Genomic DNA, 23535 nt, shown 5'->3' with positions numbered 1-23535 from the left:
CTGATTGGCTGGGCGGGCCACGCGGAGCGTAGAGGCGGTACTTGAGGCACGCGGACGGAGGTGACCGGCGGCGTTCTGAGCCTAGGTGGAGACACAGGCGCATGTGGACGCTTCGGTCGCTGTGGCGGTCGGTGGCCGGGCGCACCATGTCGCAGGGACCGGCGCGCCGCCAGCGGCCGCCCAAGGACCTGCTGCGGCACCTGCGCGCGCGGGAGAAGCGCGTTCTGTCGTGGGTGCCCGGGGGCCCGAACACCGTGTACCTGCAGGTGGTGGCGGCCGGCGGCCGGGATGCGGGCGCTGCTCTCTACGTCTTCTCCGAGTACAACCGGTCGGTGATCGCCTCCGGGCGGCGGTCGCGTTCCGTTCCCTCCCTCGCGGACCCTCAGGGCTGTGCAGCCCCGGGGCCTCCATGTCCCCCATGTCCCCTGCCGCCCGCTGGGGGATTTCACGGTTGGCCCCGGCTCCGGGCCGCGGGTGGGGGCCACGGTTTCTGGGGGAGCGGGGACGAGCTTCACAGGCTAACGCGGCCTCTCCTGCAGCGCTCTCAGCACGCTCCGGGCCGCACCCTGCTTACTTGGCGTGCGTCGTAGCAGACAGGGCCCGGGAAGAAGCACCTGCCCCTTCCCGCCCCCCCGCGCCCCCCCCCCGCCAGCCTGCTCCTGTCCCCTAAGGAAAGCTTAAGGCCCACCGTGCTAACAGCAAGAACGCACCCTCAGAGTGCAACATCGAGGACTATGTGTTTTTGCGTGTGTTTTTCCCCCAAGTCTGCGACAAAGCGCTTTAACCCATGCAAGAGATTTTTTATTTAGGAAACAGACTTCCGAGTGTCTTCTGGAATCTTCCACCCGTAGGTATCTCTTCAACTGCGGAGAAGGCGTGCAGCGACTCATGCAGGAGCACAAGTGAGTCGGGCAGGTGCTTTTCGGGTGGAGATGATGACGGGGTGTGGATGCTGGGAGGAGAGGAGGAGGAAGGAGAGGGTCGGCGGTCCGGCCGTTTTATCCCGCACCCGTGTTTTCTGCTTCCCAGGCTGAAGGTGGCCCGCCTGGACAACATATTCCTGACGCGGATGCACTGGGCCAACGTGGGGGGCTTGTGCGGTGAGTGTCCTCCTCCTTTTTTGCCCGTTTTCTGAGCTGAGGGTAGCTGTGGCAGCGCAGTCCGCCGCCGTGGAGTTGAGAGAGCTGTGAGGTGGAGGAGCGGACTTCAGCGTGCGTGCTGTCTGCAGGTGATGGCACCTGGTGGCCTGCGTGGCCGTGAACCTGCGAGTGTCGTGGTGACTGCGGTAAACCGTGGCACGGACACCCGCCGGTCCAGACTGTGCTGCAGCCAAACTCTGTAAGCGTGGTGCTGTGCAAGGAAGGAGTCCCCCATCTCAGAGCCGAGACCTGGGAGATGCCCGATAGGGGCCCAGGGTGCGGGAGGTGAGGGCCCCTCTGTTGGCACAGTCCTGGCAGTGAGCACCTGTTCACGAAAAGCAGGCAGGCACCCCTCCCTGGTGTCAGCTCCGCACGGGGCAGGGGAGTGCTTGGTGTTCCTGCTACCCCAGCTCGCAGCGCCTTTGTGCGAATGTTTAGAAGCAGGAGTGACACACGGGTGAAGTCAGGTCTGCCAGCCAATAAGAGATCTGATTTTCTTCGCCCTTTTCAGGAATGATCCTCACTTTAAAGGAAACTGGGCTTCCAAAGTGTGTGCTTTCTGGACCTCCTCAGCTGGTGAGTGTGTCCTGACTCCTCTTTCAAAGGCAACCTCTTATTTTTAATAAGATTTACTTGAAACATAGAGAGAAAGAAGGGGAGAGACAGAGCAAGAGAGCATGCTTCCATTCAGTGGTTCACTCTCCAGATGGCTGCAACAGCCCGATCTGGGCCATGCTGAAACCAGGAGCCACATCCTCATCTCCCACACGTGTGGTAGGGATCCCAGTACCTGGGCCATTGTCTGCTGCCTTCCCAGGGTATTAGCAGGGAGCATTCGGGACTTGAACCAGTGCTCCCATATGGGACGTCAGTGTCGCAGGCGGCCCCTTAATCTGCTGCGCCACAGTGCTGGTCAACATTTAATGTTGGCAACAAGAATTTTTATAAAAGTAAAGATCACCTCTCAAATTAAATTAGACCTTAGTTGAAAACGTTGACTGTGTGGCCTTGAGTGGGTTACTTTACCTGAGTCTGTTTCTTCATCTATGAAATGGCTATAGCATTTCATGAAATCGCTAGAGATGAGGTAACAAACAGGAAACGTAAGATGATTTTAACATCTGACACCAAGTAGCTAATAAACGTTAGCTTTTGTTTTTGTTCTTTTATGATGCTTCAGACAGCTTCATACTTTCTAAGCCCACTTACTGCGTGGTGGTGAAGTGGTGTTCATGCTAGTACAAGCGTTCATTTCCCAGTTCTTTAGAAGGAAGGTGACCAATCAAAAAAATCCTGTTAATTCTGCCCCCAGAATAGCATCTGAAATCGTCCATGTGTCTCCGTCTCATTGAGACCCTCATCCTCTCGGTCCACAGTGGCCTGCAAGTCCAGTCCTGCCTCCCCGTTGGCCGCACAGCAGCCAGAGAGCCCACTTTAAGATGCAAATACAAATACGGCCTGGGGTTTCCCAACCTGAACCCTTCCAAGGGCTGTCCGTGGCCTTGCAGGCCTTGTTACGGCCCGCACAAACTGGAGAGCCGTGCCCACGCGTGCATCTCCACAGTCGCCCAGCTGCTGCTGCTGCCTGGGCTGACCCTGACCTCTGCCCCACCAGAAACCCTGGCCGCTCAGAGCGTTCATCCACACACGCGTTCCCCCTGCCGCCTCTCCTCCCTGCCTGTGTCCTGACCAAACTTCCAGGCCCGGCTCCTAGGTCAGCTCCCAGCCGCCTGAATTTTTTTTTCTTGTGGAGGACTTATCATAACTGCCTCTGAGCTGCTGTTTGGGACCTTTATCTTTGTGTCATCTGCTGGCTTCATGAGAGCAAGGGCTCTGTCTCCTTGTCACTGCTGAGTCCTTGGCATTCCAGCACAGTGACTACTCAGTAGTTATTCGTACATAAGCGATGTCCAGAATACTTACTAAAGGTGGTGTTGGTGCCCTGTAAATACTTGAATGCCTTGCTCTATTCTCTGTTCAGCCATAACCACTCCCTTCTTTTTCTACTTTTTTAGGAGAAATTCCTAGAAGCAATGAAAATATTTTCTGGCCCACTGAAAGGAATCAACCTAGGTATGTCCTTGGCTGTGGTTCGTTATCTGCTGTTTCTCGTCTGTGTTCTGAACTTTCAAATTAGAATCCATTAACACTTGACCTAAACCAGACACCTCTGTGACTCGAGATGGATTTTTTAAATCTTCCCTTATCGCACCGTGTGTGCCCTCTCCTTTTGCTGCACGAGTACGGGCAAGGTGGGCCGAAGTGATTCCGTAGGGCAGTCTCTGCTCAGGCAGCAGGGCTCTCCCTGCCTCTCGGGGAGGCGCTCGGAACTGGGAAGGCCTTGCAGGAGGAGGAGGCAGTGTGAGTGTCAGTAGGCGGTAAAGCCACCTTTCCTGGGCTCCTGTGATGGCGGGAGCCCTAACCCCGGATGCCGCCGGGCCCTGGTCCTGGGCCAGTTGTGCCTTGGCTGGTTAATGCTGCTCTTCTCTAGGAGCGCCGATGTTTCATTTCATTTCCTGCCTCTTAGAGTTGAGTGATAGATTTCTCCAGGCTCACAGTCTTGTTTGTTAACCTTGTCTTCTAAAATTTGTATGTTGGTTTCTTTGTACATTTTTGAAATAGATATTCACCAGTGATGATGTCATGTGCATTTACTGTAGCAAATATAAGTAATTGATGAAAATTCAGTTTTGTTTCTTTTCCTAAATGTTAATCTACTCAAATTTTGGTTTTTGTGGCAGATGCCCACGAAAACCTGAGCAATTCAGTTGTTTGTGGTTGGTGATCTTGGAAGTTAATTCGCACTCACGTCTTTACCAAAGTCATCACTCTTTCACTCTTCCTACTGTGTGGTTTTCACATAGCTGTGCGGCCCCACTCTGCGCCGGAATACACGGATGAGACCATGACCGTCCATCAGGTCCCCATATACGGTGAGTGTGAAAGCCAGGTTTCCTGGGGGGGAGGTGGGTAGAGATCCAGCCTAAGGAAAATGTGGGTGAAATCGGAACCTTTGAACACCTGCTTTGGGCTGAGGGTGCTCAGGAAATGCAGCTGAGAAATCAGGATACAGTTTCCGCCCTTAAGGGGCTAATGGTGTTCAGGACAGACAGGTTGAACTCGTGTGTGATTGAGGGCAGTTAGCTTCCGACTGCTACATAGTCAGGCACGGTCGGAACATAAACTGCACTCAGATGAACTTGTAAAGAGACCCTAATGCCAGCGGCCTGAAAGGGTATCACCTGGGGGTCAGGAGCGCATGCTGACTCCGCAGGTGCCGGCTGGGTGATGTGGTTTTGACTTGGGAGCAGAGACACCCTCCCTGTCAGCCTGGCAAAGTGTGTTCTGTATCCAGTCTGTCTTGTAAAGAGAACGAAGCAGTAGGGAAGGTCCTGGTGCCTGCCCACGTGCAGGCAGGATCCAGGGGAGAGAGAGACAAAGGCCAGAGAAGTGCAGACAGGAGAGGAGGGGACGAGGAAGCTCCTGACCGTGGGTGTGGCTCGGGCCCAGCTGCCTCGTTGGCAGGCCAGTGAGAGGCCAGCTCTCAGTGGAACTGTTGGCCTGGCTGGCTCTTGGGCAGAGTTCTCCCTTCCTCACCACCCCCATCCTGGGTTCAGTCCCTGTGTCTGTTCCTGGCCCCCTGCCCTTCCTTTCATAGCACCTAACAGTTTTGTAGGTGTCTGTGTGGTCCATGCTTGCTCAGCTTTGCTGGTGATCATTTTCCCAGCACCCAGGAGCCCAGATGAACGACGCTGCCTGGAAGAGAGCTGCTGGGCCTACTGAAAGCAGGGGCTGTTATTAGGTTGTGTTGTGTTTTGTTTTTCTTGACTTTTTTGAGATTTAACTGCAAAACCATATTCCTTCCCATGGAACTGGTATCCTCTCAAAGTCTGTATATCAGCAGTGATAGTGATGAGCCAGGAGACAGCCTACGTGTTTTTCAGTCAACAAACACTGTTGGATTCCTATTGCAGGCGGGGCTCTGAGTTCAGCCCCGAGCCCACCGTGGGCTGGTAACTAGCTACTTAGCACTGTCGTAAAAGGCGTGCTGGTTTAATTTGGCCCTCTGGCCTGCCCCGTGTGGGCCCGCCTGGGCATGGGCTGTGCGCGCTTCTCGTGTGGTGAGTAACTCAGTGGTTTCCTACCAGGTGAATGGAAGTGTGGAGAGCGCCAGTCACCGCCGAGTCCAGAAAGGCCCCTGAGCAGGCTCAGTCCACAGCGGTCCTCAGACTCTGGCCCCGCTGGAAACAAGCAGCGGCTCCCGGACGGCGATGGTATCACCCGAGGGCCTGGGAGGGGACTTGGCTTTTGTTAAGTGTTTGCTTTAGAGAAACTCTTAGTTTGGAAGCAGTCACTGTGGGCGCTTAGTGGGTTCCGTGTGGTGCTGCGGCTGTGCGCAGGCGCGCCTCTGGACGCGGGGATCCACATCCCAGGCCCCAGCCACCCGTGGAGCAGGGCCCTGCGGTATCCGTGCTGGACATACGCAGACTGTTTTCCTAGTCCCTGAACAATGTATAGAGGCTGCTGACACAGCATTTACCTCGTATTGGGAGTTAGGGGTCACCCAGAGATGGTTGAGTACAGAGGAGGGTGGGGGTAGGTTAGGCACAGTGACTGAATAAGGGGATCGAGTGTCCGGCAGGGGCTCCCACTGCCGTCCCAGGGACCCCAAGACGCAGTCAAGCCCATCAGCATAACCGTCACATTGTCTTCTGACGTTAAAAATCCCTTAGCAGGAATGCATAATTCACGTTTACTAATTGTGGTCACCATGCAGTGCAATCAATGAGAAAAACATGTTCCTCCAGTTTAAGTGACACTTGATTTTTTGATCGACCTTTCCCTTCCCCCTCCCCCGCACCCTGGCCTGTAGGAGCCACCTTTATGTTCTGCTGCTGTGGGCCCGGTTGTTTCAGACGCTGGCATATGAGTGAAGTCACACAGCATTGGTCTTCCTGTGCCCACCCCTTCCCGATTCACTTGGCGTAATGTCTTCCAGTTCCAGCCACGGAATCTCATAAGACAGTTCTTTGATGTTCTGGATTAGAAGCACCCCTAAAAGGAAGCTGTGTGTATGTGAAACAGGTGATGCGTGGCTGTGTTGTCACAGTGCTGGTGGCTCTGAACTCAGTGGGCCAGTGTGCAGTGTTGGGTAGGCCTCACCATGGTGTCGAGTTTACCTGGTGCTCTGACTCTCACACAGGCCTTCCACATTTTCAATAATGAGCATCAGTGCAAATTAGCTTTTCATGAACACAAAACCCGATTGCTGAGCTGAGAACGCAGCCACGTGAAGGAGTGGATCTGTGGTTTCTTCCAGAAGGGTAGCCCACTGGGAAGCTGAAGTCCAGTCCACAATGAGATGTTTCCAGTGGCACTGGACTACTTGAGTGTCCTGCTGTCTAGTGGGCAAAGCTGGAGTCTGCTCTTCCAGTCCCGAGGTCTGGTCTGCCTGTTGATGGAGGACAGGCAGACCTGGAGCACCGTCTGGATGGCGCAGGGCACGGACTGACCCCCACATTCTCCACAGGCCCTGTAGATGTTGTCTTGTTTGCATGTCCTCTTAATTATAAAGCACACTATAGCTCCCCCCCGACTAATTCACTCATAAATAAAATGGGCCCTATAAAATTCTTTTCACTTGCTGTTCTAAGGTTGTTCTTGCATTTTTAATCTACTCAAATCGCAGCATGACCAGGATTTTAAGAAAGGCCTGCTGGGGAATATTGGTCTTCAGTTTCCAATAGGGATGGCGCTGCCCCTATAATTGCCGTGCTAGGTACATGAGATGCCAGCTGATAGCACTTTGGGACTCCAAGCCCACCTTACACTGAACTCATCTATCTGACCAGGTGTGTTTGTGTCCCCTCAGGAGTTAAACGGAAAGCATCTGCCAGGGACCCTTCCTTGGTCGTAGCCTTCATCTGTCAGGTGAGTGGGTCTTGCCGGTGGGCTGTGAGTGAACCTGTGTGTCACCAGTCACCAGCGTGCTGGTGTGGTCAGGGATCCTCGGTTAGCATTTTTCCAGTAGTTCAAAGGTAACAATTCCAAAAGAGCTATACCTGTTTCTCAAATCACCACCCAGGCGTTTGTATCCTTTGACATTCTCTTGGTGCTGTCAAACTCTGTGGTCCCTCGGGATTCAGGCACAGTTCAGGACAGCTGTGTTTCATTTCATTCCACTGTAGTAGTTAAGGTGTAACCATCGAGTTGATTTTCGTATTCGCTGGCATTCACAGAAGCCTAGCTCAGAGAATCTGAAACTGGTCAAATTCCATCAAAAACATTTACTCCAGTAAGTTATATTTAGGACAGAACCTTGTATTAGAAGTTAATGATATAGCCCTTAACAGATGCTTTTGTCTGGTCTGTGGTAAGGCTTCTGTGTTCTTTTGCAGGCTTAGATTTTTGTTAAAGTAAGGTAGCGTTTTAAAACGTATTGGGAATCTTGCATTGGCTCTCACAGCTACAGGTGAAACCAGTAGGAGCAGGCTAGTGGTAATGTTGGCTGCGGGATCCTTGCCAGTATTCCGTCAGGTTACGTGGATCGCGGTTGTGATGTTGTAGAAGTGAAGTACTGCTGTCAGGCTTGGTGCTTTTGGGTTTCCTGTGGCAGTGTTGACCTGTTAGATCCTTGCTGCCTTCCTCAATATAGGACGATGAGGTGTGTCGCACAAAGCAGGCTTCTGGCCCTCCTCTGCGGCCCCTCCTGGGTCAGCCTGGAGCCCTTGCCCTTCTCTTAAGCTTGGTCAGGTTCTGGGAGGCTGGAGAAAGCAGGCTGAGAAACTCACCTGAGAGAAGAGCGTGGGCCTTGGGTGGCCTGGACTTCTGGGGCCTTGTAGGCTTCTGCTCTGGCTCTCCTCTTTCTTCCAGATTCACCATGTTGCTCAGATGGAGCAAATCTCCACAACTGAATTCAGTTCATCTAGAGTTTACCCTGCCTTTGGTGTGCAAAGGCCTTTTATCTTTTCCAAATAAATAATCTTAAAAAAAGAGAAATTTTCCATCCGTTGATTGACTCCACAAATGGCTGCAACGGCCAGGGCTGGGCCAGGCTGAATCCAGGGGCTTCATCTGGGTCTCCCACATGGGTGCAGGGGCCCAACCACGTGGGCCATCTTCCGCTGCTTTCCCCGGCACATTAGCAGGGAGCAGGATGGGAAGTGGAGCAGCCGGTGGCCCCGGCTTGGGAGGCGAGCCCTGCAGAGGATGGTGTATCAGGTTTGATGCCCAGCCCCAGCTCCTGACTTCCGCTTCCTGGTAAGCACATGCTGGGGGGCCGTGGTGATGGCCCCAGGAATTGGGTTCCTGCCACCCACGCGGGAGACCTGAGTGGAGTTTCCAGTTGTGGCTTCCCCCTGGCCTGGTCCTGCCAGTGCAGCACCTAGGGAGTGAGTGCTCAGGCTGTCTGCCTCTCAGATGAACAGCTGTACAATAAAACTGAAACATTTCAAAGTAACACTTCTTTTTTTTTTTTTTTTTATTTTTTTTTTTTTTATTTTTTGACAGGCAGAGTGGACAGTGAGAGAGAGAGACAGAGAGAAAGGTCTTCCTTTTGCCGTTGGTGCACCCTCCAATGGCCGCCGCGGCCGGCGCGCTGCGGCCGGCGCACCGCGCTGATCCGATGGCAGGAGCCAGGAGCCAGGTGCTTTTCCTGGTCTCCCATGGGGTGCAGGGCCCAAGCACCTGGGCCATCCTCCACTGCACTCCCTGGCCACAGCAGAGGGCTGGCCTGGAAGAGGGGCAACCGGGACAGAATCCGGCGCCCCGACCGGGACTAGAACCCGGTGTGCCGGCGCCGCTAGGCGGAGGATTAGCCTACTGAGCCGCGGCGCCGGCCAAAGTAACACTTCTTCACAGAAACCCAGTAGTACACCTTCTGAAGGCAGCCTAAATAGCATTTTAATGGATTGTAAGAAAGTAACATTAAGTTTTTAAAAACCCAGATAAATTTACTTCTAAAAAGCTACTTAGAATCGAGCTGCTTCCTCTGCCGTTGAAGTTGCCTCTCTATTCTCTGTTGCAGCTCCACGTAAAGAAGGGGAGCTTCCTGGTGCTCAAAGCAAAGGAGATGGGCCTCCCAGTGTGAGTGCCGGGGACAGTGCGTTGAGGACCTGGCGGTGCCTCCGAGTCCCCAGGCTGCGTCTCACGGGGGCTTGCCTCTTCTTTCAGTGGGACGGCTGCCATCGCGCCCATCATTGCTGCTGTCAAGAATGGGGAAAGCATCACCTTCGAAGGAAGAGAGGTGGGACGCTTGGTTTTCATGGTGGCTCAGCACTTACAGGGTGCCGGGAGCAGGAGATGGTGCCAGTGTTGGCTTCAGGCCCTAGACCCTGCTTTGGGAGGCGGTGGAACAGCTTGGAATTCCCTTGCTGGGCTGAGTGATGTGATGGCATCTGTTCCGGCCCCGTGCTGCATGCTGGCACCACTGTGTGCACTGTCTTAGACTGTGTGTTGGGGTCTGCCCCTCCTCCTCCTGGGAGCCTCGATGCTGCCCTGAACTCCAGCTCAGGGCAGTGTCCAACCACAGACCTCAGATGAATGGGCCCAAAAGAGGGCCACCACGTTCTTCATAGAGATGTTTCTCTGGCGTCCAAAGATGCAGGGACCAGTGGCCACAGACAGGAAAGAGTTCTGACTGCCAGCCCCATTTCCTGAGTACTGTGGGTTCATGAAGTCGCCACAAGCTGTGTAGCAGGACACAGGTGCTGGTGGTGGTCCTTGGTCGCTCTGTGCCTGGTGTTCCCCTCTCGGGATTGCCGGTGAGGAGAGTGCAGTGCCAGCACTTGCCTTGTAGGCTCTTCAGTTTGGGTGCTGGGCTGCAATCTGTCCTGGGAGGGTGCGATGGCCTGTTTTATTTTAAGATGTATTTATTTGAAAGCCGGAGTGACAGAGAGAAGGGAAATCTCCGATCTGCTGGTTCACTCCCCAAATGGCAGATCAGCTGGGCCTGGGCCAGGCCAAAACCCCAGGAGTCAGGAACTCCCTCCAGGTTTCCCATGTGGGTGGCTTGGGCCCAAGTATTTGGGCCATCTTCTGCTTTTCCAGGCAGGTTAACAGGGAGCTGGATTGGAAGTCCCAGCACAGCAGCTGGGACTTGGACTGGCCCTCTGACCTGGGATGCCAGGGTCGCCAGCAGTGGCTTAACCCACGGCGCCACAGCACCGGCCCCTGAGCTGGCCTGTCTGGTTTTGCAGATCTTGCCTGAAGAGCTCTGCACCCCTCCGGACCCTGGCCTGGTCTTTGTCGTGGTGGAGTGTCCAGATGAAGGGTTCATCCAGCCCATCTGTGAGAACGCCACCTTGCAGAGGTAACGAGGGGCTCCGGCGGGGGCCGCGGGCCAGGACGCTACTCGGGAAGCCTAGCCCAGCGCGGCCACAGGCATCTCGGGTTGGAGCCGTGTCTCTGGGAGAGCCCGCTCTCTGGGGTTGAGATGGAGAAGCCAGGATACCCTCCTTGGGATCTGTCCTGCTGGCAGAATTTGCATCTCTGGTCATGGTTAACACACACCGTCTTTGCTTACACAGCAGATTGGTTTGGGCTGCTGGCCCCTTCGAAGTTAGGGAGTCCTTCCCAAGTCTGCTCTGTTCAGTGCGCGAATTCGATGCTCTGCAGACACAGGCTTTGTGTTTCATCAAGTCTGGGGCGGCACACCTCACGTCTCTGAGAGGACGTGTGAGGTCGCGTGTGACAGAGGTCCTGGGGGCCGATGCGTATTCTGGTTTTGTTTAAGTTTCAGTTGCATTGGCGGCCTACACTGCGGTTTTTATCACCTGGTTTAGCAGCCTGCCTTTGGTTAGCAGCTCACGGGGAGTGTTCAATCCCTTAAGAGTGCAATCTTCAAAATGAAAACCATGAAAGGCTTTCTCGGCTGTGTGACTCGTTACACAGAGGAGCTTGTTGACAAATGTATCTTGTTTTTTAAGTGGAAGGAAAGATATCAGTATGTTAGTAAGTGATTTATGTGTTTGAAAGGCAAAGAGAGTGATGTCCCAGCCACTTGTTCGTTCCCCAAATGCCTGCTGGGCTCGGGAGCTGGGAACTCAACCTGGGTCTCCCATGTGGGTGGCGGGGACCCGACCATTTACCCCAGTACTGCTGCCTCTCCAAGGTGTGCATTAGCAGGAAGCTGGATTAGAAGCAGAGCCAGGACTTGAACCCAGGCACTCTGATGTGGGACGAGGGCATCCCAAGTGACATCTTAATCAGCGTCCACCCCAGATTGTCATTTCTGATATGGGTGTCTCGAGTCCTCCATGGCAAAGTGGCACTGCAAGTGGAAAGATTCATTGGAGGCAGTGATTGCGAGGGATCCGGGAGACGAGCCAGAGTAGGGAGGGAGAGGACGGTGCTGAGGAAGGCGCAGCCAGGCCCACCTGCAGACCCAGGGCGGCGCTCGCTTCACAGAGGGATCCTGTGCCAGGGGCTCAGCCCAGCACCAGGGCCTGCTGTGCTCGGACGCACTGCCGAGAGCAGGAGAGCAGCCGTGGTGTGGGGGTGATGGTCTCACTGCGGTCCCCGTGTGGGGCTGGGCCTCCGTCCCTGGCTGCACAGCACTGCTGGGCATGTCCTGGGTTTGTGTCACTTTGTAAAGCAAAGCAAACCCTTTGCCTCCCCCAGGTACCAAGGAAAGGCTGATGCGCCCGTGGCCCTGGTGGTCCACATAGCCCCGGAATCTGTGCTTATGGACAGCAGGTACCAGCAGTGGATGGAGAGGTACGGAGCTCAGCCCAGCGGCTCGTGGGGGCTGTCCTGGGCGGCGATGTGTCCCCCTTTCCCACCCTCTTTATCTTTCCCGTGCTGCTTGTCCTTACTGCTACACCTCCTCACCCTCCCCGACCTCTGGCAGTGCCTGCGCGTCTGCGCCACACCTGTGAGGCCACGCTCCGCTGCCAGGGAGTCTGGGGCATGCACAGGGCCCGCTGCGTGGTGTTGCACACCCTGCATGGTCTCGGAGCTCACGGAGTGAGATACTAGCTTCTGCCTGTCGGGCAGTGTGTCCAGTGCCTGAGTTTTATTCCACCATCTCCACCTGCTCCTCTCAGTAGCCCTGTGGGGTACCTGTTCTGCCCCAGCTTGTGACTAGATGGGGAGACTTCATGGGCTGTGCTAGTGTCCCAGGGATGAACCGAGTTGACTTGGTTATGTGGGGACCTCAGGGTGCTCTTCTTGGTCTCCATCCGCAGTCCCCTGTTCTTCAGCTGTCTTTGTTGTCTTAGGGTTTGAGCTGTAACATGTGAGGGGACATCACATGTTACATGTGTATCATGGAAAACCATGGATTTAAAAAAATTTTGCACTAAAACTTAAAGATTTGTCTATTTGAAAGAGTTGGAGAGACAGAGATTGAGATTGTTCTCCCACTGGTTTGCTCCCCAGGTGTCTGCAAAAGCCAGGGCTGGGTCAGGCTGAAGCCAGGAGCCTGAAACTCCATCTGGGTGTCTCATGTGGGTGGCAGGGGGCCAGGCACTTGGGCTGCCATCTGCCACTCTCGTGGGTGCATGAGCTGGGAGCTAGATTGGAACTGCAGCAGCTGGGACTTGGAACTGGCGCTTATATGGGATCCTGGCATTGCAGGTGGTGGCTTTACCCACTGCATTGCAACGCTGGCGCCTAAATTTTATCTTTTTAATTCTGTTTCCCACAAACTTTTTGAAATCCCCATGTATAGTGTTTGCCTCTTCAGCCTTTTCTTCTGTCCCATACTTGTTTTGTTGCCAGATTCCTAACTTTGGGGCCAGAGCAGCTTGACTTTGCTTGTCTATTCCAGCACACAGCCCAGGTGGGGAGGGAGCTCAGCAGTTGGGGACAGGAGGGGCAGGATTGTGCTTGGCCAGGCAGCTCGCGCTCTGCACTCTCGCATCTACAGTGTGGTTGCAGTCTCTGGTGCTGCCTTCCAGGGCGTGGCTCCCCTACGGAGGCTGCAGCCGTCTGTCTGTCTGTTTTGCCATAGGTTTGGGCCCGACACCCAGCACCTGATCCTGAATGAGAACTGCACGTCACTTCACAACCTGCGCAGCCACAAGATTCAAACCCAGCTCAACCTCATCCATCCGGGCATCTTCCCGCCCCTGGCCAGTCTGCCCTCTCAGGTGGGTCCCAGCACAGGCCCCGCTCGGCCTGACTCGTGGCCTGTGCCTCCTCTCCACGCCGTGCCTCTGTCTTCCTCAGGAGGAAGGTCCTGCCCTCAGGGTGCCCGCAGTCCGTGGCGAGTGCCTCCTCAAGTACCAGCTCCGCCCCAGGAGGGAGTGGCAGAGGTCAGTGTGGATCTGGGCTGGTGGGGGTCATCTGGGTCAGGGTTGGCTTCTCTGAGTGGTGTGATGGTAAACTTCAAGGCTTGGGGGCCGTGTGGTCTCGCAGGCAGGCAGCATGGGGGCGAGCAGGGCTGGGGCCGAGCAGGCTCCCTTGGTTCCGTAGCTGGCAGCTCTGTCTGGGTGGAGGCGGCAGGACTAGGCCAGGATCCTCCTTTCCTAATGCTTCCCCGTGGTAACACAGTGACGGCAACTGTTTTACAGCGCACACAGTTAGAAACCCATGATGGACACAGTTACCTGGAGAGAATGGTTTTTAGCATTTTATGTTGGTTGATTTGTGCCTGTGGGGACATCCTAAAAGAAAGACGGTGTATGTGAGTGGCTGGCGGCGCGAGCTCTCCCTGCGCTGTGAAATGGTCTTCAGCAGTGAGATTTCTGTCTGTCCTCCTGACAGAGGGGGCACTCCTTTGGACGATTCCAGTCTTTTACTGTTTTAATCGGACAGTAAATGTCTCCTATAAACCCTCGACTGGAGTTCTGCTCCCTTAAGGTGTTCATAAATGCAGGGTTCCTGGATCAGGCTCAGGTTCTGTCTGCAAAGCCTTGATCAGGGTTCCCCATCCAGAAAGAGAAAGAGCCTACGGCGCCACGTCTGTATTTTTATTTTTATTTTTATTTATTTTTTAGAGATTATTTATTTGGAGGTGAGAATTACACAGAGGAGAGGCAGAGAGAGAGGTCTTCCATCCACTGGTTCACTCCCCAGTTGGCTGCAATGGTCGGAGTTGCACCGACCTGAAGCCAGGAGCCTCTTCTGGGTCTCCCACACAGGTGTAGGGGCCCAAGGACTTGAGCCATCCTCCACTGCTTTCCCAGGCAAATAGAGAGCTGGATTGGAAGTGGGGAAGCCAGGACTCAAACCGGTGCCCATATGGGATGCTGGCACTGCAGGCTGTGGCTTTACCCTCTATGCCACAAGGCCGGCCCCAGCGTCTATATTTTTAAGGGCTGATCCTTGGATTTACTGGAAGTATCCTGCCCACTCCACTACGTCCATGTCTGGGTAGAACGTGGAGAGGTCTAGGATGCCATGTGCTATGTGGTTGAATAGTTAGCGCTCCAGCCACATCCCATTGTCAGCGCCTGCACAGACCGTTCCATGAAGCAGTGAAGAGCAGATGTAGCCGAGGTTCACCTTCGCCTGTGCTGGTGACAAATGCGACTCTTGGGGCAGCATCAGACTTCCTGAATTGGGATCTTGAGGTTAGGCTGGGGACCACCCGCCAGGGGTTCCGTTGCCCAGCCAGGGTGCCAGGCCGCCAGCAGTCGCCTTTGCTGCTCAGGGTTGGCAGCACCAGCATTGTCTGGGGATGGCCAGACGTGCAGGTCTCGGTGCTACCCCATTAGGCTCCTGGGTGAGTAGCTGTGTGCACGACAGTTTGAAGAACTGTGGCTCTGGGGCCCTGCCACTCAGCTGGGGCTGCTGCCGGGTCTGGGGAGAATCTGGGGCGCTGCACAGGAGTGTCGGCAGTTACCTTCCCCAAGCATGAGTTGTGCCAGGTGTCAGGCTCTGCGGCTGAGAGAGGTGCTGAGGTGCTCACGCTGTTGAGAACAGCCCCGTCTTGGCTGAGAAATGTTCAGAAGGCAGCAGACAGAGCTGGCCCGGACACAGCCACTTGGCCATCAACCTTGAATCCAAAGACTGTTTTGCAGCTCATCCCGTGCGTGTATTCTGGGTATCTGAACTGGTACCTGCTGAGACCACGCCCACTTTAGTCTCCTGACGTGCTCCTTTCCCTGTAGGGACGCCATCGTTGCTTGCAATCCTGATGAATTCATAGCTGAGGCCCTGGAGCTCCCCAATTTCCAGGAGAGAGTGCAGGAATACAGAAAGAGTGTGCAGGACAGCCCGGCTCCAGCAGGTGAGTGCGTGACCGGGGAGTGGCTGCCTTCCTGGGCCCTGTTTGCTTGCACCTGTTGCCATGATGTTGTGTCGAGTGTTGACGGTGCAGATTCTCCCCCGACATACATACGTCATCCAGGGCTTCTCTCCTCTGGCTAGGCGTTGGAATTGTAGCCTTCGGGGAGAACCCCAGAGCACTCCTGTGTTGGGTGCTGCGGCGCCCAGCGTGCTCTGCCTGCACGCTGAATGAAACGGTTTGGGAAGACTGACACTCTGGAAGGAGCTTAGAGCAGGGACTTGGCTGGCTTGGGGCTCAGTCCTGACTCTGCTAGCAGATGTCCCCGGAAGTCTGGGCATGACCCTCGGCTTGTTGGTTTTCTACTGCCACATCAGGAGAGGAGTCTGGGAACTTGGTGACCTCTGTTGGTTTTTTTAAGATTTATTTATTTGAAAGGCAGAGTTAGAGATCTTCCATGTGCTATTTCATTCCCTAAACGGCTGCACCAGCTGGAACTGGGTCAGGCTGAAGCCAGGAGCTTCTTCGGGCTCTCATGTGGGCAGCAGGGGCCCAGGGACTTGGGCTATCCTCCACTGCCTTCCCAGGTGCATTAGGGAGCTGGATAGGAAGTAGAGCAGTCAGGGCACCCACGTGGGATGCCAGTGTCGCAGGCGGCAGCTTTACCTGTTGTCAACGCCGGCTCCAACCTCTGCTCCTGTCAGTTCTTAGGTTGTTTTCAGCTTGTGAAAGGAATGGAAGAACCCTGGGGGAGGACTTGAGGTCTTAATCTTTCACCAGCCTTGCGTCTCCATGGAGTTTGCATCCAGCGAGCTGCAGAGGACCTAAGTCACCCCTCCTGGAGCAGCCCTCGCAGGGTGTTGTGTCCCGGGAGTTACTTGCTCTGTCTCTGAGGAGTGTGTTAGCGGCCCACCTAGATCTCAGAGGCTTGCAGATGGAGCAGCCGTTGGAGGGAAGGACTGTAGAATTGATCGCTTGGCCCCTGGACAGCCTGCAGGAGGGCGCCTGCCGGGTCCCCCCGCACCCCTCCCAGGGGAGCCTGCCAGCACAGTGACTGCAGACTCCTTTGTGACTTGTGTCTTCCCTCAGAGCAAAGCAGCCAGTACCCAGAAGTTGTCTTCCTTGGCACGGGGTCTGCTATCCCCATGAAGATCCGCAACGTCAGCTCCACACTCGTCAACATCAGGTACCGCCCCGGGGAGCGCGCTTGTGTCCAGACCCCCAGGCTGACTTGGAACGGTGGAGAGCCCTGGGCCCTGCCGTCTTGGCTGGGGCCTCCTGTTGCAGCCCGCAGCCTCAGCAGCTGACCCACTGCTGGGCATCTCCAAAATTGTCCCGTTAGGTCCTTCGATGGAAACAGGTGGTGGTAGTCAGTGCTGCGCGCGCTCAGAGAAACGATCTCCCCTGACTGGTAACCCCGTGAAGTAGCGAGTGACTACGCAGTTCATTGACTGGGGAGCTAGGGTCGGGTCACTTGCAGTAGTTCCCGCAGCTGGGAGGCAGCAGGCCTGAAACTTGACTGATGTCTTAACGGCTGCGCGTGCTATCCCTCGCTAGTTGTTGCTGGTGGCCAAATGCTTTTGGGTTTCGTACATCCCTGTTTGGGTCCAGCCCCTTTACTGGACTCCCTTTGATGCCCGGGGTCATTTTGGATGGATCACTGACAGGAGTGTGACATGTATGTGGTACGGGAGTGAGAGCGTGGGGTACCTGGTGGCTTTTGGAATCTTGCATTGTCATCTTTGAACTGCCAAACCCCGCATTAAGTGGGCACAGCAGTGATGAGGTACACTTTGACATCAGAAATCCACACACGCAGGCGCATCTCTTACAACCAAGTGTGAGTGCCCTAAGGCGGCCCAGGGCCAAGATACTCGGGTGAGGAAGGGCTCCCCTGGGTTCTCATCCCGCACCTGCTGGGGTTGCTGCTCACCCTTCCCACTCTGGTCTGCCCAAGCAGGTGGCACCCAGGTACTGACTCCTGTGCAGGTGGTGCCACCCTCCTGTCCTTGGGCTCCTCCCAGAGGAGGACACAGGCAGAAGGGCTGGCACCCTCCACCTCCGAGCAGAGTGGATGGAACAGCCCTAGCTGAGACGGTCAGAGCCCGGGACCCTGCCTCACACAGCTCCCCCGAGGGACCTGGCTGGGGCCAGTACAGATGCTAGGAGAGGCAGCTGCAACCAGAAAGTCCCATGTGCACGATGCCTGTCCTTGGCGTCGTTAGCAGAGGGAGTTGCCACTGTCCGTGGCACCCACTGTGCATGAACTTCCCTTTGAATGCCCAGCATTCGTGTAGCTCTGTAGACCTTGTGGGGTTTCAGGGTTCCGCGGCTCACTGCATAAAGCGGATGATGCACCTGCTGTTCTTTTTTATAAGCTGCTCACAGGAAAGGAATGGGAGTGGGAGTGTGCTATGGGAGACACACAAGTTTGTCTACAGCCGCTGCCTGTTGTAAAGCAAGCGTCATCCTGGGAACTGTAAGAGGTGAAGCTCTCGCTTTCGTCCACAGCTCCGACACATCTCTGCTGCTGGACTGTGGCGAGGGCACGTTTGGGCAGCTGTGCCGTCATTATGGAGATGATGTGGACAGAGTCCTGGGCACCATAGCTGCTGTGTTTGTGTCCCACCTGCATGCAGACCACCATACAGTGAGTGTCGGGTGGACCCTGGGGCTGTGGCCCCTGTGGTCTGGGCTGTCGGCTGTTTTCCTTCCTTCCTGCTCCCACACTTGCCCAGGGCTTTGGTTTCTCATCTCCTGCTAGGAAGAGGTGGGCTCTGCTCAGTGTCTTGTCCGCCTGCTTTGTTCTCATGCAGCCATAATGGTTTGCCTTCACCAGCTTTTATCAGATCTTGTGTTCGCAAGGCCTGCTTGGGAAGCTCTGGCCAGAAACAGGAGGCATGGCTGTCGGGCCCTTGTTCTGGTCTCCCTGGGGTGCCTGGGTCCCAGGCCGCTGCCCTCTGGCACATGTCCCGCCTTCTGCCCGTGACACCTAAGGGTCACAGGTCAGCACGCACCAGCCCCTGCTATGGCAGTGTTAGAGGGTGGGGCGACCCAGGGGAGAGGTTTGTGAGTTTGGCCCTGGCTGATCTCGGCTCCACTCCTTCGCAGGGCTTGCTGAACATCCTGCTGCAGAGAGAGCGAGCCTTGGTAAGCGCAGCCCTTGGGTCCCATCCGACTCGCGCCGCTTTACAGCCTGCCACTGCGCACCGATCCTGGCCCATCCGCCGCTGACTCGGCGCGCGGATTTCTTTGTCACAGGCGTCTCTGGGAAAGCCACTGCAGCCCTTGCTGGTGGTCGCCCCCACCCAGCTCAAGGCCTGGCTGCAGCAGTACCACAACCAGTGCCAGGAGGTTCTGCACCACGTGAGGTGAGTGTCAGGGTGGCCGGAGCACCTGGACGCCTGCTGTGGCCTCGCTGTTGTCCCTGTGGGCAGGAGCAGGGGAGGGAGGCTCTGCTTCACGGGCAGATGCGTGTCTGCTTGGAGGTGTCTTCTCAGCCTGCTTCCTACGCCTGGGCGTGGGCAGGACCAGGCACCAGCTGTGGGCTGGCACGGACGCTGGCCACACCGGGGCCTGGTCCACACCTGCAGCAGGGGGAGGAAGAGTGTCTGCCCAGACTTGCCTGCGTGTGCTCTGCCTGAGTCCGGGGGGTTGTTGAGCCCTTTGGGTTACCGTTGCCCAATCTTAGTGACAGATTTTTTTTTAAGACTTATTTGAAAGGCAAAGTGACAGAGAAGGGGAGACAGACAGAGGTCTTCCATCTGCTGGTTCACTCCCCAAGTGGCTGCAACGGCTGGGGCTGGGCCAGCAAAGCCAAGAGATTGTTCTGGGTCTCCCACGTGGGTGCAGGTACCCAAGCACTTGGGTCATTTTCTGCTGCTTTTCCTGGCCGTTGGTAGGGAGCTGGGTCAGAAGTGGAGCTGCCAGCCCTCTATGGGATGCCAGTGCTGCAGGTTCGGCTTAACCTGGTTTACCACAGTGCTGGCCCCATGGTGCATATTTTCATGTTTTGTCTTCTCACAGCTTGATTCCTGCCAAGTGCCTTCAGAAAGGGGCCGAGGTCTTGAATCCCATGGTTGAAGGACAGATCAGTTCGCTGTTGGAAATGTGTGACTTGAAAGAGGTAAGGGGACCAGCCACAGGCACTGAGGAGGGTGAGTTGGGGGCCTAGCGCGGCCCTGCAGCCCCGTGGCCCCGCGGCCCCGCAGCCCTGCAGCCCTGCAGCCCCTCCCCTTCAGTTTCAGACCTGCCTGGTCCGGCACTGCAAGCACGCCTACGGCTGTGCCCTGCTGCACACTTCCGGCTGGAAAGTGGTCTATTCGGGCGACACCATGCCCTGTGAGGCTCTGGTCCAGATGGGTGAGTAGAGCGAGACGAGCGGCCCCGCGCTTGCTGTGGGGACTGTGCAGCTGCGTGCAGGGTAGCATCAGTGCTCGAGAGGCACCGGGCCAGGGCTCAGCTGTGCGAGCCCACAGCCGCATGCCTGTGCTGCTTGCAGGGCAGGATGCTACCCTCCTGATCCATGAGGCCACTCTGGAGGACGGGATGGAGGAGGAGGCAGTGGAAAAGACACACAGGTAGCAAAGCCCGCTGGCCCTCACCGCCCTTCCCCCGGGGCGCCCTGAGCAGTCGGGCAAAGGCACTCCCTGAACCCGCAGCAGTTCTCCCGTGGGCCTTGGCTTCCCAGGGTTCTCCAAGAGGGTTCTAGATGAGCTGTGTGTCTGGGAGCCAGCAGGGGAAGGCATTTGCACAAATGGCTGGTTCCCAGTAACCAGGCCCTCTGACGGGAGGCGTGGCAGCCAGCATGGGCTGGGCTCGGCTCGAGGCACGAGGGAAGGGTGCTGGCTCAGGAGGTGCCAGCCGAGGGAGGGATGCACCTGCCTGCCCTGCGTCCCGAGCAGTGAGTGGGCCGGGGTCTGCTCTGGTTCCCTGCTTCGGAGCCTGCCCTGTGGTTCAGCTGCCTCACGGAGTGCCTGGCCCACAGCACCACCTCGCAGGCCATCGGCGTGGGGATGCGCATGAAGGCCCAGTTCATCATGCTGAACCACTTCAGTCAGCGCTACGCCAAGATCCCCCTCTTCAGCCCAGACTTCAACGAGAAAGTCGGGATTGCCTTCGACCACATGAAGGTCTGTGTTGTATGGGCCATGTGGGGCAGGAACCAGGCCGGGGCTGGCCCCTCCCATCCTGCCCAGGATGCTGGGGAGGCTGCCTCCTGGCTCTGTCTCCATCACCGACCTGGTCATGGCCTTGGGTTTGATGCGGGGGACCTGTCTATGGCAGAGACCTTCTCGGTGTCATCCCTTGGTCCAGTAGAACATTCTCAGAGGTTCTCTCAGGCCTGAACTGTTCCATCATGACCTGGGAGATGGCTGCTCAGGTCTCAGCCTTGCCCCCTGGGCCCTGCAGGTGAAGGGGTGGGGCTGGGAAGCAGGTGTCACTGTGATGCCAACGCAAGACGTGTGCAAACCCGGGGCAGCAGCCCTCGCCTGTGCCAGCCCAGGGGTTTGGTAATAGTCTGGGCTGCCTTCCCGTCCCCTTGTTTTCTGCAGTCCTCTGTTTTGCTGACTTCTGCTAGGAATGGGGGGACCATCCCCTTCCTTAGATGCCCCCCCCCCCCCCATGGCATTTTTGATTTTTTCTTTGAAGCTGTGCTGTTGGCTTGAGGGAGAGTGCAGGGTCGGTGCCTGGCTCTCACTGTGGCTCCCTCCCCCACCCCGTCCAGGTCTGTTTCGGAGACTTTGCCACAGTGCCCAAGCTGATTCCCCTGCTGAAGGCCCTGTTCGCCGGGGAAATCGAGGAGATGCAGGAGCGCAGGGAGAAGCGGGAGCTGCGGCTGGTGCGGGAGGCACTGCTCTCCCAGGAGCGGGCGGGCAGCCCCCGGGACGGGGAGCCCCAGCAGAAACGGGCCCACACCGGGGAGCCCCGCAGCCCCCAGAGCAAGAAGGTCAGGGCCTAGAGGAGGTCCAGGTACAGCCTGCGCCCTGAAGGCTGGACGTCGTCCCCTCGCCCCACCCCGCCGCGGTGGGAAGAGAACTCGGTCCAGGGGGTGTGGAGCCGTGTGCTGTGTGCTGCCCGCCGAGTCTGCCGGATGCTTCCTGTGACAAGAGCCTGGCCCAGCTGCAGGGCGGGAGTCTGCTCGATGGAGGGAAGCAAGTGCCACTGTGATTCCAATGCAAGTCACGTGGAAACCCAGGGTGGCACCCCTCATCTGTGCCAGCCCAGTGCTTCCCTGAGCCCACCAGAGAGACCAACAAGTGACAGGGAGCGGGCACAATAAAGATGGAGTTTGGAACCCGAATCCTTTCGCTTCATTCTGTGCCTGGGAAGTCGACTCTGATGGTGGCGAGGACCGGTGAAGCCTGGCCAGGGGCACCCTCCCGATCAGTGCCCTCCGATGGGCTCAGCCTGGTGCGGCGCAAAGCATGTGTCTTCCCGTGCTGTGGGTGAGCGTGGAGGTGCTCACCTTGCTCGCTGTAGCCTATGAGAACACTTGAAAGTATAGAGAAACATCACAGCGGCTGGCCCCTCTGCACCCCACATTGAGACAGCTGATTTAGTATTTATTTGTGCAGTTCCTCACCCAGGAGAACACGGAAAGAGCCTTGGAGACTCGGGTGACGAGAGAGGTGCAAGCCGAGGACTTGGCCTGGCGGTGCCCTCAGGCCTCCGCGGACGCAGCCTGAGACGGTAACTGTCCCCGCGGGTTCCTCATCCATACAAGAACATGTGCCAAGCTCAGGGATAATAAATCTATTTTAATAACGTTACTTTTGACAGCGGTTTTTGTCCATATATTTAAAGATAACTCTCAACCCCCCCCCCCCCCCCCCCGGCTCTCTTACACACTGGGGATTGGCCTGCCCTCGCCAGGAAGTGAGAAAGCCGCCACATGGAAAGCCTGCGCCTCCCACCTGGAGAAGGGGACTCCACACTGTGTCAGGGAAAAGACCTACGCGTTCAGATTCCTCGTCATACACCTGTACATTGGTTTCAATTGAATGGCTCAAATTAAACAAATATAGATTTCATATATACAAATATTCTATCATGTATAGGTATAGTATATCTATTGTAAAAGGATAAAATTTTAAACTTTTGACTGTGCATGCACGGCCCAAATCTGGTTCTCACTCCTTAATCCCAAAGTGTGAACAGGTTCCCCGTGCCTTCCCGGTCCTTTCTCAACCCAACCCCAGACAGGGAGGGGCTGAGCGGCTTGGGCCGGGGACGCCCCGGACCCCTGTGCCTCTCCCGCACATGCTCTGGGTCAGAGTTATTGCTATTCACTTGTAACCTCCAGGAAACAGGCTCCAAGGCCCCCTACCCAGGGAGCCGGGTGCCTCCAGGTGCCTGCAGGATCAGAATTGCTCAGGTGTCGAGTATTTTTTTAAGGTGCATAGGGAGCTCGCTTGGGGTCCTCCAGATATGGTCATTCAGAAATAAAAGAGGGAGTGAAGGGAGCTTTTAGTTGCACAGGTAGGGGAAAAAGAACTCGGAAAATGACTCAAACGAGTTTTGTTTTAGGCTGTTACGGTTCTGGAGCCCTCCAGTGACCAGCCCCTCTCCGAGCAGCAGGCAGAGGTCAAGGTCAGTGCCTGGGACCTGGGGAATTCCAGCTTAGTCCAGCTCTGAGCAAAGGGCTCCCCTGCTCTCCGGTCCCCTTTGTGAGGCCCCACATTCCCCCTCCCCCCGTCCGAGGAAAGGCAGCAGCCCCAGGGTCTAGCCTGGCCACTGGGCCCTCCACTGCACCCCCCCACCCCACAGAGGGCCCTCCGGTGGAGATGCAGGTACTGCCTAGCGCGGAGGCTGAAAGTGGATCAAAATAGGCACAAAGTCAAAAGGCAAAGGTCAAACGAAAGGCCAACGTCACCACCCGAAAGGAAACAAAACATCTGCACCAACATAGGCCGCACGCGGGCTGCAGGTCACGGCTCGCGCCCAACTCCAGCCTCGCGCCGGCAGTGCCGGGAGGAGCCGACAGGGGACTTGGCAAGCTCGGGGACGCTGCTCCTGGCGGCGTGTTTCCGGGGCCCACGTAGGTATGTACACGCATGGCGGGGACAGGTGCCGGCCACTCAGAGGGCTGTGCTCTCGGACTCCTCCTCCGAGTCCCTCTTGTCAGTCACGGAGTGTCGCCGTGCGTGCTCCAGGGGGCTCAGGCGGAGCGTGGACCCCAGCTCGATGTGGATGGACGGGATCTCGAAGTGGGTCATATCT

At 56.4% G+C, this 23535-nt stretch overlaps 2 protein-coding genes across 12 annotated transcripts in view; one reads left to right on the top strand and one right to left on the bottom strand.

The window, feature by feature from the left end:
- ELAC2 (elaC ribonuclease Z 2) lies at nucleotides 1–22085 on the top strand. Of its 2 annotated transcripts, XM_002718909.6 has the most exons (24): nucleotides 1–328; nucleotides 852–902; nucleotides 1030–1100; nucleotides 1651–1715; nucleotides 3155–3212; nucleotides 4004–4072; nucleotides 5288–5413; nucleotides 7012–7070; nucleotides 9166–9224; nucleotides 9312–9384; nucleotides 10337–10449; nucleotides 11760–11855; nucleotides 13093–13231; nucleotides 13311–13396; nucleotides 15197–15315; nucleotides 16402–16498; nucleotides 17824–17962; nucleotides 18424–18462; nucleotides 18574–18683; nucleotides 19339–19438; nucleotides 19554–19674; nucleotides 19814–19892; nucleotides 20300–20444; nucleotides 21041–22085. In XM_002718909.6, the coding sequence occupies exons 1-24, from the start codon at nucleotides 102–104 to the stop codon at nucleotides 21272–21274; spliced, it is 2475 nt and encodes an 824-aa protein (XP_002718955.4). In that variant the 5' UTR covers nucleotides 1–101; the 3' UTR covers nucleotides 21275–22085. The 2 variants fall into 2 exon arrangements, with proteins under 2 accessions (XP_002718955.4, XP_089173843.1); XM_089317717.1 differs by lacking the exons at nucleotides 1–328; nucleotides 852–902; nucleotides 1030–1100; ... (2 more) ...; nucleotides 4004–4072; nucleotides 5288–5413 and adding an exon at nucleotides 5221–5260.
- ARHGAP44 (Rho GTPase activating protein 44) overlaps nucleotides 21115–23535 on the bottom strand; it is a 188382-nt gene continuing 185961 nt past the window's right edge. For 9 of the 10 annotated variants that reach the window (XM_008270707.5, XM_051825171.3, XM_051825168.3 and 6 more), the window contains one exon: nucleotides 21115–23533. In XM_008270707.5, the coding sequence (XP_008268929.1) occupies nucleotides 23394–23533 (140 nt within the window). In that variant the 3' untranslated portion in view covers nucleotides 21115–23393. The remainder of the gene's footprint in view (nucleotides 23534–23535) is intronic. The other variant, XM_089317712.1, reaches the window with a different exon arrangement.

The sequence above is a fragment of the Oryctolagus cuniculus genome, chromosome 17, assembly GCF_051225735.1.
Source record: "Oryctolagus cuniculus isolate XC-2025 breed Fujian yellow rabbit chromosome 17, ASM5122573v1, whole genome shotgun sequence".
NCBI lineage: Eukaryota > Metazoa > Chordata > Mammalia > Lagomorpha > Leporidae > Oryctolagus > Oryctolagus cuniculus.
The sequence above is the reverse complement of the archived record's forward strand: the minus strand, read 5'-3'. Positions and strand labels throughout refer to the sequence as shown.

What these genes read in the sequence shown, in the direction of transcription:
- ELAC2 (XM_002718909.6), top strand. Translation starts at nt 102, where the DNA reads ATGTGGACGCTTCGGTCGCTGTGGCGGTCGGTGGCCGGGCGCACCATG. An exon ending in AAATGTGTGACTTGAAAGAG is followed by an intron (nt 19,439 to 19,553) that starts GTAAGGGGACCA and finishes CCTCCCCTTCAG; the next exon opens with TTTCAGACCTGCCTGGTCCG. An exon ending in GCAGTGGAAAAGACACACAG is followed by an intron (nt 19,893 to 20,299) that starts GTAGCAAAGCCC and finishes CCTGGCCCACAG; the next exon opens with CACCACCTCGCAGGCCATCG.